Genomic DNA, 17,440 nt, shown 5'->3' with positions numbered 1-17,440 from the left:
TTTGGTTGGAAAACTTCTTCTTGTTCAAGCCTGTAAGGCGGCGTTTCACTCACCATTGTAAGATCTATTAATGATGGAACTTAAGGGCTAGTATTTTTGTTTTTGTAGTAAGGTAGTGATAATGGTGTGTCTTGTGCTACTTGTGAAGTTGTTGGAGAAGAATGTCAAGGATTGGGGTTCACTACACTTGCAGCACATTTGGACTAAGATCCCGTTATTTCCAAGGTGTCACTTAGTGGCTTCCTTTGGGTGGCAGAGGCTTCAAAGGCTTCAGGGTGAAGAGACATCTTAGAAACAGGCACCAAGATGGACAATGTATGCCAGAGGTACTATGTAGGTTAGACTGATCTGTGCGAGTGCCTATATAAACTGGACATCATACACAGGAAGTGCCTGGCTACACTATGCATGTTAGACTGATGCATGAGAGTGCTTACATAAACTAGGCATCATCCACATCCATCTACTTGGGTTAGTCTGCTGCAGAACTGGTTTCATGAAGTGGGTCATTGGGTACTGTGGCACTTAACTGAGCAGCATATGTAGGCAGTGCCTAGCAGCACTCGTAAGTCGTCAGACTTTACAAGTTTATTTTCATGTGTACGATGCTGTCTGATCAACTGTGGTCATGGCTAAATGCAGTCAGAGTTATATGGCCAAGACCGGTCATGAAGGAACAATTCATGAGGTGGAGACAGTCACGGAGAATGGGATAAAGATCCACACAGCCAGCCTGTGTCCGATATAAGATGCTGTAACTGAGGCCATTTCTACTCTCCTCTCCATCTCACTCCCCAGGAAATGATATAATTTTGAACATAGGCTTGTAAGCTGATAATTTCCTCACTCAAGCTATGCTTCTTCTCGTTCCCCTTGGTACCCAAAGAATTGCCGTCCACTGACTTTCCTTAGTACCCAAAGAATTGCCGTCCACTGACTTTCCTTAGTACCCAAAGAATTGCTGTCCACTGACTTTCCTTAGTGCCCAAAGAATTGCCTTCCACTGACTTTCCTTAGTACACAAAGAATTGCCTTCCACTGACTTTCCTTAGTACCCAAAGAATTGCCGTCCACTGACTTTCCTTAGTACCCAAAGAATTGCCTTCCACTGACTTTCCTTAGTACACAAAGAATTACCTTCCACTGGCTTTCCTTAGTATACAAAGAATTGCCTTCCACTGACTTTCCTTAGTAGCCAAAGAACTGACGTCCACTAACTTTCCTTAATACCCAAAGAATTGCAATCCATTGACTTTCCTTAGTACCCAAAGAAATGCCGTCCACTGACTTCCTATACTATACTAGTCTGACATGTATTCAAGGAATGATAACCATGCTAAGTGGTTATCAGACTGATCTTGCCCATGGTCAAAGTCTGTAAGAAAAATTACAGCAGATGATATATACATGTGGTGTTGTGAATGTTGTGCTTTATGAACTTATGCAGAGTTACCAACTATGACAAATACCTGTAAATTGGTGCACATGGCCTGTACAGGTAGAAAATTAGAGCACTGCTATTAACATTTGCAAAGTGAACACTAAATAATCAATTCTAATAACAAGTAACCTGTAAGAAGGTAAAGTCTTACTGCCTATACAGGTAAAATCACTCAAGCGTTGCTTATAGTGTGTACAAGTACAAAGTGGAACCATATAATCAATTCTAGCAACAACTTACCTGTGGAAATATACAAAGTTAGAAAACGTTTTGTCAGTTGCAAAAGGAAAAAGAAAAAAGTTAGAATTTTATAGATGGAACCTACTGCCTTCTGCTGTTCGAAGATGTTGTTGTTGTTGTTGTAGGGTTTAACGCCATTTTTCAGCACATGACAGGCTATACATGGTGGCCAGTATTAATGGTGGAGGAAGAACCCAGGAAAACCCCGGAATGAACCATCGCATTTGAAGATGAAACTTCTCCATCTTGTTTTGTGGTAAGCAGCTTCCAAACTACTTGTATGGATTTTGTGAGGCCTTGTATGGATTTTGTGAGGCCTCTCTGTAGAGAATGTGCTACTCAGCAGAAGTGGAAGTACATGTAGTAAATGTCAACTGCATGGGATCTGGCCCCAATCCTGGTATCAAGGGGGGCTACTCTATCTAAATCCCAACTTTGTGGTTCGGAAACTTTCAGAATGTTAGCAAAACGTTGTTGCCTGAGAGTGCTGAATTTGCATGGAAGTAATAGTTTTCCAAAGGTATTGTGATTGGGTAATGTGTTTGAAGTAAAAAGGGGTTACTGTGCTAAAAGTGCTGAAAAATAAAACTATCCAAAGCTGTCTATAGACACACCTACATATAAACTTTAATCCAAAATTTGTCTCCAATGTAATTATTTAACACATGATCCCTCCATGAGGCAGGAGTGACACCAACAGAAGGTGGTTAATGAAATAATGTTACATTACAAATATTAAGTAAAATCATAAAGAGGCTATGCAAAGATAGTGATCCAAAAAGTTTTAACCAAAAACCTATGACAAAATATATGTCTCCATTATAATTTACCATCCCTTGTCCCAGGAGTGATATTGAGAAAATAGGATACGTGAAGAGATTAACCTTTAAATAGGAAGTAAATTGGGAAAGGAATTATTGACCTACAATGGATGGGTAAAATTTGTTTTCACTAACGCTGTTTACAGACTCACCCACACACAAATGGACAACCCAAGCACTAGATACTTCCCTTATCTTGGGAACAGACAAAAGTCTCCCATAATTAATGCAAAGTCATGCTTCAAACCTTTTATATTGATACTTCTGTTGCAATAGTACTTTATAAGTTGTGTACTTCAAATGATTTACCTGTAGATGTAGTAAGCAAGACACCCAAAAGAGAGTTTATAAAAAATGTGTTCAGCAAACATAAAAGTAAGCAGGAGTGAAACACTGAAAGATAAACAAAAAGAAAAAAATAAATTAATATCCCCTTTTTTCTGAAACAATCAAAGTAGGTCATACAAACTGGTTCTCAATGTGAATCATGCACTTTACAATTCTTACTCTGGACATAAAATAACTGCAATGCAGTTGTCCAAAATATAAACCACCTCTTTTATGATGACAAAAAATGGCCTTATACAAGAGGCTAGTCTCTGGTGTACAAAACATTACAAAAATATACTACCTACCTGTATGTGCAGAATATGATAGTCTATTACCTAGAAATGACCCCCTGAGAAGGGCCTTAGAACAGGGAGAAACAACAAACATGGAATCAGTTGGGAGGTATTGTATCCAATGGTGTGTATTTTTGTAAGTAGCTGTAGCAATCTCTTAAACAGTGTAGGAACCACTGTATATTGAATTAGTTGTAGTTTGTAATAGTAAGTGTCTATGCTGACCACTCACCAGAGTGTGACCAAAATAGTGTGTGTACATGTCAGTTTATATCTGCATTATATTTACCTATTTTCTTCTGAACTAGATGCCATCTTCACCTTTGTTAAGAATACTCATTTCTCCTGAAATATGAAATTGATCAACACTTTAATGATGGTACACAGGTAAGTAAACTTTGCCAAACTACCACCTATCTTATAGTTGATTCTCTTCAAAAGAATATTAAACAGGAGGCCCAAACTGGCCTGATATTTATCACCTGGCTTAAAGCTGACATTTCAGGCTTAGTCAGTAATACAACCTATGTAAACTATCTCCCAAACTTTGTAACATTTTAATTTTGCTTAATTTACTCCATCTTCAGTAAAAGCTTTGTAAAGGTAAAGGCATAATCTCTCACTCATAATTTGAGATTCTGATTATAGAAAAAACTTATGAACGGAGATAGTTGCTAAAAAGTACTGACCGATTCAGCCAATCAGATGCAAAATCACCTCATGGATAATCATAACTGTAATCATCCAAGAGAATGTTAGCTTAGGTCTATTTACCAAGTTTGATTAAAACTAATACCTGGCAGATGTTCTGAAAATTTTGAGAGCATTGGTTTCTTTTTAAAGTAAGCAGATATCTATTAAGTTCTGAATATGTGACTGGACTGAAAGATGTCTATTCCAATATACCTGCCAGGGTTAGAGCAGAAATACTCACCCATGCATAATATTAACATGGAAACTGTCAAACAGCAGTCTAATTATGCCGGAAAAATTTCAGCCCCATCCATCGAAAGAAGAGACACACTACAAGGACAATGAGTGTACTGGGAAGGAGCAGAAGGTTGTAGGTCAAGGTGTTGGTAGAAAATTCACTCATTGTCTAACTGAAACAAAGAAAGAGATACTAAGTTTCAGAATGAAGAACCTACCCAACCATTATTATACAGGAGTACCTCATACTTGTTTGGAAATAAAGTCCATGTCTGCCATGGATCTGGGGCTTGCTTTAGGAACATAAGTACTACAAGGTCATCTGCTAGCCAAGTCAGCCAAGAGTGGTCTCCCCTGAGAATGAGAGATTTGTGTCGAATTACAAGTACAAAACAAAGTTTGAAATATGGGTCATAATGATCTATCGCTAAAATTAGTAAAGCTAATCACAATGCATTCCCTCACACAAGCTTCGTGGCCGAGTGGTCTAAAGCGCTCTCCATTACAGACCACTTCCATCTCACCTCTGTCTGCGTGGGTTCGAGTCTCGGATTCGGCTAATGTGGGTATGTGAGAAAACTTGCCGGTAGCTTCTCATGTGTCGGTGGTTCTTTCCGGAGTTTTCCCGGGTTCTTCCTCCACCATTAATACTGGCCACCATGTATAACCCTATCGTGTGCTGAAAAATGGCGTTAAACCCTACAAGAACAACAACAACAACACACAAGCTTCATGATTCTTGACAGGATAGTTTATACATGGCATCTCACACAAGCTTCATGATTCCTGACAGGATAGTTTGTACATAGCATATCACACAAGCTTCATGATTCTTGACAGGATAGTTTGTACATAGCATATCACACAAGCTTCATGATTCCTGACAGGATAGTTTGTACATAGCATATCACACAAGCTTCATGATTCTTGACAGGATAGTTTGTACATAGCATCTCACACAAGCTTCATGATTCCTGACAGGATAGTTTGTACATAGCATATCACACAAGCTTCATGATTCTTGACAGGATAGTTTGTACATAGCATCTCACACAAGCTTCATGATTCCTGACAGGATAGTTTGTACATAGCATATCACACAAGCTTCATGATTCTTGACAGGATAGTTTGTACATAGCATATCACACAAGCTTCATGATTCTTGACAGGATAGCTTGTACATAGCATATCACACAAGCTTCATGATTCTTGACAGGATAGTTTGTACAAAGCATCTCATACAAGCTTCATGATTCTTAACAGGATAGTTTGTACATAGCATATCACACAAGCTTCATGATTCTTGACAGGATAGTTTGTACAAAGCATCTCATACAAGCTTCATGATTCTTAACAGGATAGTTTGTACATAGCATCTCACACAAGCTTCATGATTCTTGACAGGATAGTTTATACATGGCATCTCACACAAGCTTCATGATTCTTAACAGGATAGTTTGTACATAGCATATCACACAAGCTTCATGATTCTTAACAGGATAGTTTGTACATAGCATATCACACAAGCTTCATGATTCTTGACAGGATAGTTTGTACATAGTATCTCACACAAGCTTCATGATTCTTGACAAGATAGTTTGTACATAGCATATCACACAAGCTTCATGATTCTTGACAGGATAGTTTGTACATAGTATCTCACACAAGCTTCATGATTCCTGACAGGATAGCTTGTACATAGCATATCACACAAGCTTCATGATTCTTGACAGGATAGTTTGTACAAAGCATCTCATACAAGCTTCATGATTCTTAACAGGATAGTTTGTACATAGCATCTCACACAAGCTTCATGATTCTTGACAGGATAGTTTATACATGGCATCTCACACAAGCTTCATGATTCTTAACAGGATTGTTTGTACAAAGCATCTCATACAAGCTTCATGATTCTTAACAGGATAGTTTGTACATAGCATATCACACAAGCTTCATGATTCTTGACAGGATAGTTTGTACATAGCATATCACACAAGCTTCATGATTCTTAACAGGATAGTTTGTACATAGCATATCACACAAGCTTCATGATTCCTGACAGGATAGTTTATACATGGCATCTCACACAAGCTTCATGATTCCTGACAGGATAGTTTGTACATAGCATATCACACAAGCTTCATGATTCTTAACAGGATTGTTTGTACAAAGCATCTCACACAAGCTTCATGATTCCTGACAGGATAGTTTGTACATAGCATATCACACAAGCTTCATGATTCTTGACAGGATAGTTTGTACATAGCATATCACACAAGCTTCATGATTCCTGACAGGATAGTTTGTACATAGCATATCACACAAGTTTCATGATTCTTGACAGGATAGTTTGTACATAGCATATCACACAAGCTTCATGATTCTTGACAGGATAGTTTGTACATAGCATATCACACAAGCTTCATGATTCCTGACAGGATAGTTTGTACATAGCATATCACACAAGCTTCATGATTCCTGACAGGATAGTTTGTACAAAGCATCTCATACAAGCTTCATGATTCTTGACAGCATAGTTTGTACATAGCATATCACACAAGCTTCATGATTCTTGACAGGATAGTTTGTACATAGCATATCACACAAGCTTCATGATTCTTAACAAGATAGTTTGTACATAGCATATCACACAAGCTTCATGATTCTTAACAGGATTGTTTGTACAAAGCATCTCATACAAGCTTCATGATTCTTAACAGGATAGTTTGTACATAGCATATCACACAAGCTTCATGATTCCTGACAGGATAGTTTATACATGGCATCTCACACAAGCTTCATGATTCTTAACAGGATAGTTTGTACATAGCATATCACACAAGCTTCATGATTCTTGACAGGATAGTTTGTACATAGCATATCACACAAGCTTCATGATTCTTGACAGGATAGTTTGTACATAGCATATCACACAAGCTTCATGATTCCTGACAGGATAGTTTGTACATAGCATATCACACAAGCTTCATGATTCCTGACAGGATAGTTTGTACATAGCATATCACACAAGCTTCATGATTCTTAACAGGATAGTTTGTACATAGCATATCACACAAGCTTCATGATTCTTAACAGGATTGTTTGTACATAGTATCTCACACAAGCTTCATGATTCTTGACAAGATAGTTTGTACAAAGCATCTCATACAAGCTTCATGATTCTTGACAGGATAGTTTGTACATAGCATCTCACACAAGCTTCATGATTCCTGACAGGATAGTTTGTACATAGCATATCACACAAGCTTCATGATTCTTGACAGGATAGTTTGTACATAGCATCTCACACAAGCTTCATGATTCCTGACAGGATAGTTTGTACATAGCATATCACACAAGCTTCATGATTCTTGACAGGATAGTTTGTACATAGCATATCACACAAGCTTCATGATTCTTGACAGGATAGCTTGTACATAGCATATCACACAAGCTTCATGATTCTTGACAGGATAGTTTGTACAAAGCATCTCATACAAGCTTCATGATTCTTAACAGGATAGTTTGTACATAGCATATCACACAAGCTTCATGATTCTTGACAGGATAGTTTGTACAAAGCATCTCATACAAGCTTCATGATTCTTAACAGGATAGTTTGTACATAGCATCTCACACAAGCTTCATGATTCTTGACAGGATAGTTTATACATGGCATCTCACACAAGCTTCATGATTCTTAACAGGATAGTTTGTACATAGCATATCACACAAGCTTCATGATTCTTAACAGGATAGTTTGTACATAGCATATCACACAAGCTTCATGATTCTTGACAGGATAGTTTGTACATAGTATCTCACACAAGCTTCATGATTCTTGACAAGATAGTTTGTACATAGCATATCACACAAGCTTCATGATTCTTGACAGGATAGTTTGTACATAGTATCTCACACAAGCTTCATGATTCCTGACAGGATAGCTTGTACATAGCATATCACACAAGCTTCATGATTCTTGACAGGATAGTTTGTACAAAGCATCTCATACAAGCTTCATGATTCTTAACAGGATAGTTTGTACATAGCATCTCACACAAGCTTCATGATTCTTGACAGGATAGTTTATACATGGCATCTCACACAAGCTTCATGATTCTTAACAGGATTGTTTGTACAAAGCATCTCATACAAGCTTCATGATTCTTAACAGGATAGTTTGTACATAGCATATCACACAAGCTTCATGATTCTTGACAGGATAGTTTGTACATAGCATATCACACAAGCTTCATGATTCTTAACAGGATAGTTTGTACATAGCATATCACACAAGCTTCATGATTCTTAACAGGATAGTTTGTACATAGCATATCACACAAGCTTCATGATTCCTGACAGGATAGTTTATACATGGCATCTCACACAAGCTTCATGATTCCTGACAGGATAGTTTGTACATAGCATATCACACAAGCTTCATGATTCTTAACAGGATTGTTTGTACAAAGCATCTCACACAAGCTTCATGATTCCTGACAGGATAGTTTGTACATAGCATATCACACAAGCTTCATGATTCTTGACAGGATAGTTTGTACATAGCATATCACACAAGCTTCATGATTCCTGACAGGATAGTTTGTACATAGCATATCACACAAGTTTCATGATTCTTGACAGGATAGTTTGTACATAGCATATCACACAAGCTTCATGATTCTTGACAGGATAGTTTGTACATAGCATATCACACAAGCTTCATGATTCCTGACAGGATAGTTTGTACATAGCATATCACACAAGCTTCATGATTCCTGACAGGATAGTTTGTACAAAGCATCTCATACAAGCTTCATGATTCTTGACAGCATAGTTTGTACATAGCATATCACACAAGCTTCATGATTCTTGACAGGATAGTTTGTACATAGCATATCACACAAGCTTCATGATTCTTAACAAGATAGTTTGTACATAGCATATCACACAAGCTTCATGATTCTTAACAGGATTGTTTGTACAAAGCATCTCATACAAGCTTCATGATTCTTAACAGGATAGTTTGTACATAGCATATCACACAAGCTTCATGATTCCTGACAGGATAGTTTATACATGGCATCTCACACAAGCTTCATGATTCTTAACAGGATAGTTTGTACATAGCATATCACACAAGCTTCATGATTCTTGACAGGATAGTTTGTACATAGCATATCACACAAGCTTCATGATTCTTGACAGGATAGTTTGTACATAGCATATCACACAAGCTTCATGATTCCTGACAGGATAGTTTGTACATAGCATATCACACAAGCTTCATGATTCCTGACAGGATAGTTTGTACATAGCATATCACACAAGCTTCATGATTCTTAACAGGATAGTTTGTACATAGCATATCACACAAGCTTCATGATTCTTAACAGGATTGTTTGTACATAGTATCTCACACAAGCTTCATGATTCTTGACAAGATAGTTTGTACAAAGCATCTCATACAAGCTTCATGATTCTTGACAGGATAGTTTGTACATAGCATATCACACAAGCTTCATGATTCTTGACAGGATAGTTTGTACATAGCATCTCAAAATCATATTTTGGTCATTAGCTAAATGCAAAAAACTTGACCTAAGCCAATAAAAAAAGTAAAATACAGGACATAGTGACTATTTATGTACAGGTGCAGAACTAACAGAGATGTATAAAACAATCTACTTTCTTGATTCTACAAAGTGTTAAATACAAGTCACAGTGACCAAATTTTGTGATGTTGTGACACCCATCAAAATACATCCCCTCATTAATCAAGTTTCAAGGTTCTAGGTATAATATGTATGTAGGATGCAAATACATAAATGGTCAGTAACTAAATGCATAAACTTAAGCTAAGCCAGTAAAAGGCTACTCACACAGACCTTCTTTTGTTGTAAGGGTGTTGTATTTAAAATTGTCAGCTGGATTTTTCTAATATGAACAATACTTGAAATATAAATGAAAACACAACATTTAACCAAAATCTGGAAAACATAAAATATGGGTGACATTCACCTTCTTTTCTGAAAAGGATGTACTAGTTTGATGATTTTAGTATGAACGGAGACAGTTAAGCACTGTAAAGTATGGATCACATTCACCTACTTCATTGATGAAGGTGTAATCCTCATCAAAATATATCCCCTCACCAACTTTCATGATTCTCAGCATAACAGTATGCATACAGGCTGCAAGATCATGAAGGGAAAACAATAAACACGTCAGTAAAATGTGAAATGTATGATATAGTGACCTTCTTTGTTGTTTGTGATACTAACAGAGATACATATAATCAAAAGACATCTGGTTTGATGACACAAATTCAGCTTAAAAATGCAACAACCCAAATTTAACCAAGGTCAATTAGCAATGACTACTGCTCACAGTGACAAACTGTTATGATAAGAGCATAGATGGGTGTAACAGTATGTAACAGTGACAAACTGTTATGATAATATCATAGATGGGTATGACAGTATGTAACAGTGACAAACTGTTATGATAAAATCATAGATGGGTGAGTAAGTAACAGTGACAAACTGTTATGATAAGAGCATAGATGGGTGAAACAGTATGTAACAGTGACAAACGGTTATGATAAGAGCATAGATGGGTGTAACAGTATGTAACAATGACAAACTGTTATGATAAGAGCATAGATGGGTGTAACAGCATGTAACAGTGACAAACTGTTATGATAACAGCATAGATGTGTGTAACCGTATGTAACAGTGACAAACTGTTATGATAAGAGCATAGATGGGTGTAACAGAGCTCATAAAAATGAGTTAAAGCCAAAAGCATGAATTCTTTTTACAAATAATGTATTTGGATGTTCAAGGTTGGTTCCCTTTCTAGAAAGCAGGTGCTATGAAACCAACACAAATCTTGTTCTTCAAGGACCAAGGAAGAAATAAATGATGAGACGCAATTAAGCTATATGTGAGTGGTTGTGTGTGTGTGTGTGTGTGTGTGTGTGTGTGTGTGTGTGTGTATGTGGTGTGTTTGTGTGTACTGATACATACTTTTGCAAGTGGACACACTGATGGTATTACCACAGCTCTACTTTGAAGAGCCAAGTTAAAAACTTTAATAATGAGGTTAATTTCGGGTATGGACAGATGACACACACACACACATGAACTTAAAATTATCATTATGTCCAACCCTCACCCAAAAATGAATTATGTTATTGCAAACAATATATAAACTGCAAGCAATATATAAACCGTTAACAAAACCCACTAATGTTTAATATGTGTGTTCCTACCAAAAACTAATTGATAAAATAAATGATTATATACATTTTGTTATGCATGTAGCATGGGCCATGTCTAATGGATGCTACTTAATCACAGGCGTAAAACCAAACCCTTGAGAAAGTCCTCCACAATAATATACAGGATTATTCAAATTAATCAGGCTTGATCAACTTAAAAACCTAAAGTTTGTTTTATTCCTAAAATTAATGGAAACCTATGATCCAAACATTTTTAGTGATCAGCACATCCAGACATATCTCTGACAATGTCTTAGGGGGTTCTATTTTTTGGTACCTGATACTGGACATGATATTTTAGCAATGACCTTTTGACCTACAAATCATTATTAATAGGCAGACTAAGGAGGAAAATGAACGGTAAATCTTTGTAACTTAGGAAAAATGGTCTATCATCCATTTACAATCACAGCAAGATGGTAGTGTATGCCACCCAATGCAGACACTGCATGCCAAAATATAGTCTTTACAACAGTGAGTAATGACAAATCTGGCCATAACCAGCAAAGCTGAAATAAGCTATAACAGTTAAAATGTCCAACCTACCAGGAAAAAGATCTCTTTCTTCATGGGACTTCATGTTGCAGAGCTTAGATCACACCTCTGTGTGGGTACAAGTCTTGGCTTTGCAAAGATGTGATGTGAGAAAGCTTGCCAGTAGCTTCCTGTGGATCACTCATTCTTCGCAGGGTTTTCCTGGGGTTTTCCACAACCAATTAAGATGGTTGCCACATTTAGCCAATCATATACTTAAAATTGGTATCAAACCCTGAAACAACTTTTTCTTCATTGAATGCACATGAAGCAGGTCACAAAAAGATGTGCATTCTCGTATGCATTCAGTGTCAGTCAACTACACATGCACTTGAACATATATCTAGTGCTCTTCTAGACTTGCATAGATATGCAAACTGCAACACCTTGATGTTTGAAAACTGATACAAACTTCTTTGCAAATCAGGATATTAAACAAGTCACTACCAATTTCCTGTATGCACTGGAGTACAAAAAGTATTTGTTCCACTGAAAATTACTTGGAATTTCCAGCCTTTACCAGTTTGGGATATTGTTAAAAATAACTGAAAACATCTTTCCTTCAGAGCCAATGAATTCATGCCACGGAAATTATCAACCCAATGTGGCTGAAAATGTCCTTGTCTCTTTGTTGTGCCATATTTAGCTGCAAAAGAGTCTTGTCTCTTTGGAAGAATAGATATCTCAGAATCAGCAGCAGCCTTACTTTTTATCCTTCCACTTTCACATGAATTTTCCTTCTCTGATCCTTTCTTACTACCCTCCTTGCAAAATTAATTTAGTAAACCCATTTTATCCAAATAGAAAAGATTACCACATTTGACAACTACTTCTACTAAAGCGACCATAACATACATTTTGTCATTTAAATGCAAAAACAGACCACCCCTTTAGCATAACTGTTTTGCTTCAAAAGCAATACTGCATGCTCAAGTCAATCCTCTGTATAATCAATTAAAAAAAAATAAAGATTAATTACTGTCTATTAATCGGTTAATAAAAGAACAAATACTTACATTGATAAAGTGATTCATTTCATTGCATTGACTTTCATGGATTTAAATGAAATGGTTATCCGCATACAAGTATCTGTGTTTAGTAAACACAATATAACAAGATCATTTAAAGTACTGCTAATTAATCATTCCAGATTTGCTTATTTTAAGTGCTTTGATCGCATTATGCTAAGTCTAAAATAGTACAAAAAATGCTGAATCTACAAGATTATGATTGCCCAAGAGTGCTCTAGATATTAGGCCCAAACTGCATCAGATCTGCAGAGAAAAAGTGCAGGTATCGGTTGAGGGTTGGGTGGGGTAAAATTGAAAATATGGCTGCTTGTGGGTTACTTACATCAAGCAGATATGTTTTTATCAAATCCCTTTAAAAAGTGTATGAATAAGATTATGATGTTATAGTATTGTGCATACCATATAAAATGCTTTCGGCTTGAATAAAAAGAAATTGTTATTAAAACATTTTTCCTCACTGATATATAAATTTTACTTTTCTATACCTTATAGGTGTTAATAGGCATGCATGGCTCCCTTTATCAATTTAATTTACCATACTCAGAATGTACAGTCTCCAGATAAAAGCAAATGACTGCTTTGTGAAGTCTTTCCCGGCTCAGGAACATATCCATGCAAATAGTCTCAGTCATAAATTCCCCTGTGATGACTTTAGCTCAGAACATTTCAATCAAAATTTAAATGGGGAAAAAAACTGTTTAATTAATCTTATTTATATCATTATTGCTTTGTCCTTCTTCCACTACTGAATCGATATACATGAGATATACATGCTCACAAGAAAAGTATATGCACAAATCTTCTTGCATTCTGCAAAAGTGAAAACAGATGAATAGTTTGTATGAAAATTGAAGCACCACAGGAACTGGCATCACACTTGTCTCTACACCTGACTTTTCAATCATTTCAATAAAACTAGTATTAATAACTATAGGTCACACCACAAAAATAATGTAAATTAACAGACCCAATCAGTCCATTTTGGAATACTAAAAACGATGACTGTGATGTGCATAGCAATCGCGTGAAACAGCATTTGCAAGAGTCAATTACACATATAATATCTAAACTGTTGAGATAACAAACATCAAACTTGTTTCCTTTTGATATGAATATTTTAATAACAATTATGGGTCCACAATGGACAATACAATGGAAATAATATCTCCCGACTAGAAAACAAACTGATTAAAAATTATCAATCAACCAAAGTAAACAATCGTGTATCACCATTTTTGTTAAACACGTGTCCTGATGATAATATCATTAAATTCAAATGTAATGGTGTTATCTACAATTACATATTCCATATATTTATCTTATTATATCTTTTTCCTCCAAACAAAAACTGCTCTGATATTGGAAACTGGACTGGCATTTACCTTCTATATGAACTATTTGGGGACGTCCATTAATTATGTCAACAATTTTTTGGCAATTTTTAACCCCCCCCTTCCCCCCCTTGTCAACAACTGTCAAACTTTCAGTGGCCCCCTAATAAAATTATGTCAAATTTTTTTTAACCCCCCCCTTACAAACTAACAATATTTTATATGGCTGGCTTTTATGCTAAAAATAGAATTATCGAAATTAAAAGGTCTACAAATAAATTTTAATACATTTTTTTTACTTGTTTAACAGATTTCAAATTGACTATAACACTTTGAATTCATGAAAAAATCGAGACTTTATATTCTAGCTTCTATCATCTTCCCATGGGGAAGCCAAATGTTCCTCAATTGTTATAATGGGCATAGTGGCTGATTCATTAATTTCTTCAGATTAATACCAAACCAATAAAAACAAAATATGATGGTGCAAGACTATGACTTCCTTGGCAAGAGCTCAACCGGTTTAGGATTAAACTGGTGGGCTGTTGATGGGCGAGCTACTGTGTGCCATACCAACGCACCGACTAATTTCCTATTTTTTGATTTATTAAATTTATTGTAAAAAAATAACATTGTTGATGTCAATTTATCTTGAACTCCCCCCTCCCCCATGTCAACAATTATCAAACTTCTTCAAACCCCCTCCCCCCTCCATTTTGTTGACATAATTAATGGATGACCCCTTTGTCCTTTTCTTAAAACCAAACATCAGCATATAATGATTTAATTGTCTAAAGACAAGCTTGTTTTCTGAGTAGGATCACTGCTGGAATTGATTTATGGGTATATTAAAAGTATTTCTTATTTAATAACTTGAAACCATGTATATTTGCAATTGTTATGTAAGAACTTGGAACCATTTACAATCATTGTTATGTAATAACTTGGAATCGTGTATAATTGATATTGTTATGTAATATCTTGTCGCCAGGTATAATTGACACTGTTATGTAAAAACTCGGAAGATGTATGTGCACCTTGTAACAAAATAAAAAGATGCCAATATTTAATTGCTGGAGAGAAAGGGTATGACTGATATGGCGATCCATTCTCAGACATGGCAACAAAAATGAAACTATACCAGTTTACAACTTATGTTACAATTTGCAAATGAATATTTAGTTTATCTGCAAGGAAATTGTTTAAACACTTAGACAGCACTTTAATAAACATATCATCACCTCTTTCGAGGTCAGAACAGACCCAAATTTTAAGGCCGCTGGGTGGATTTGCCTGTGTCATCAAAAAGGCGAAGACTTGTTGAACTAAACCGTAGTTTAGACTCGAGTTGAACAACTTGGCTTTTTTATCTTTCAAATAAATTATCTAACTTTCTGGTTTCTATAATTTCTACTGTAGCCCAGTTAGTTTTCCAAAACAAAATGTTCACTCCTTATGCTTCTAATTGCGGATTCAAAAATAACGCACTATGAAAAAGGTTCGGAGTCTCTGGGAGACACGGATTAACTATTCTCCACATTGAGTCTATGCACTTGATGAGAGTTAAACTCGTATCCGAATGACGAGTCACGTGATTCTATAACTACGGCAAAAATAGGTGGGGTTTTTTAGTATGGAAGAAAATACCCAAACTTGGAAGAGGGGTATATCCTTAGCTTATTTGTTTAGTCCCCATCAATAATAATAATAATAATAATGTAACTAATTTAAAAAAGTTAATACATTTTAAAAATTAAACGTAAATGATATTTCTCGATCTAACCCTGCTCCTCAGATTTATTTGGGCCCAAAAAGAGTTTGGCACGGAATAATCAGACCAAAACGCTACATGGGCCGGAACAATTCGGTTTTGATGTTTAGGCCCACGGGTGCAAAAACGCGAGCTTAATGATCAAGAAAAAAAGAAATAACCTGAAGGAGGGAAAAAAAATCATGTGTGATGATAAATTGTCCTCATATTACCCCATTATCCGTTCTGACATTTCCTCCCTCAGAATTATCCTCATTATCCGTTCTGGCAATTGCCTTATATCACCCCCATTACCCGTTCTGATACTTTCCTCAGATTGCCCCCATTACCCGTTCTAACATAGGACCAGGTCAAAATGGGTCATGGGGGTAATCTTAGGTAATGTTGTCACTCGTTATGATTATTTTCCTTCGGGCCATTGCTTTTTTTTAACATAATTTAACCTCGAGTAGAGCACCTGTGTTTAGACCCACATATTTTATTAAGGATATAGCATGCTAGTTGAATAATGATGTCTTCAATGGATATACACTGTTGATTTTATATGGATCATGATTATAATATTACTGGGTATTGGAATAACTCTAATTGTTAATGTGAGAATCGCTGAAACGATTTTCGTCCGTCACAAGGGAAATAACTCTTTGCTGAAATAACTTGGCTCTAGCATATTGGCTATCATGTTCAAATACTGTTGTTATTCATATGTGCCCATTTATTGTGGTTAATCATAGGTATAAGAAGCAACATTTTTTTCAAGATTTTATAATTTAATTTAAAGCATGTTTCTACTACTACTACTACTACTACTATCAGTAGCAGCAGCAGAAGGAGCACCCGAAAAAGTAGTAGTAGTAGTAGTAGTAGTATAAGGAACTTATTCGAGCCATAGGCGTGATAAGGCTCTACTCGGCACAAGGTTGCCATCGCAGACACAAGTCGCACGTGATCCCATGCTGCTTTGGTCGCAACACGGAATTACTAGCTTTGCACAGTTACATAAATTAATCGCGATGAAAGCAATGTATAAAAACGTTAATACGAAAATTTAAATCTATTACTTATTTAACTGAAAGGTGGTAAAGCTAAGTACCAAAAAAAAAACTGCAACCATTGTCAGCAAGAAATCACAGTTGGTACAGAAATAATTATTTTACTCAATATTTTATTGGAAAAAGAATCATACTCAGTACACACATATAGGCATATGAATCAAGAACAAGGTTAGGTTATATAAGAAACCATCGTGGTGTAATAAAGAGGGAAGAGACTGAAAAGTTTGTACATTTTCCTTTTCCATTGCCCAATTTGTAAACGCAATTTATAGACTGAGCTTCTAAATTTAAAGATGGGTATGGGCCCGTTTCGTGTTGAATATTCTGTTTTATACTTTTCAAAATCTTGTCCATTGAATGATATTTTCTAAAACA

At 36.0% G+C, this 17,440-nt stretch overlaps 1 protein-coding gene across 2 annotated transcripts in view; it reads right to left on the bottom strand.

Annotated features, from left to right (window-relative positions):
- Positions 1-15,753, bottom strand: part of LOC149779216 (uncharacterized) — a 106,819-nt gene extending 91,066 nt beyond the window's left edge. For both annotated transcript variants that reach the window (XR_016415589.1, XM_089939785.1), the window contains exons 1-3: positions 15,481-15,753; positions 4,060-4,228; positions 3,415-3,470 (exon numbers count right to left, since the gene is read on the bottom strand). Coding sequence is in view for 1 of the 2 variants with exons in the window: in XM_089939785.1 (XP_089795911.1) it covers positions 3,415-3,440 (26 nt within the window). In the remaining variant the exon portion in view is untranslated. The remainder of the gene's footprint in view (positions 1-3,414; positions 3,471-4,059; positions 4,229-15,480) is intronic.
- Between the last annotated feature and the right edge of the window lie 1,687 nt (positions 15,754-17,440).

This window comes from Sinohyriopsis cumingii, chromosome 17, assembly GCF_028554795.1.
Source record: "Sinohyriopsis cumingii isolate HCF-2022 chromosome 17, ASM2855479v2, whole genome shotgun sequence".
Classification (NCBI taxonomy): Eukaryota; Metazoa; Mollusca; class Bivalvia; order Unionida; family Unionidae; genus Sinohyriopsis; species Sinohyriopsis cumingii.
This window is presented reverse-complemented; position numbering and strand designations above follow the sequence as displayed.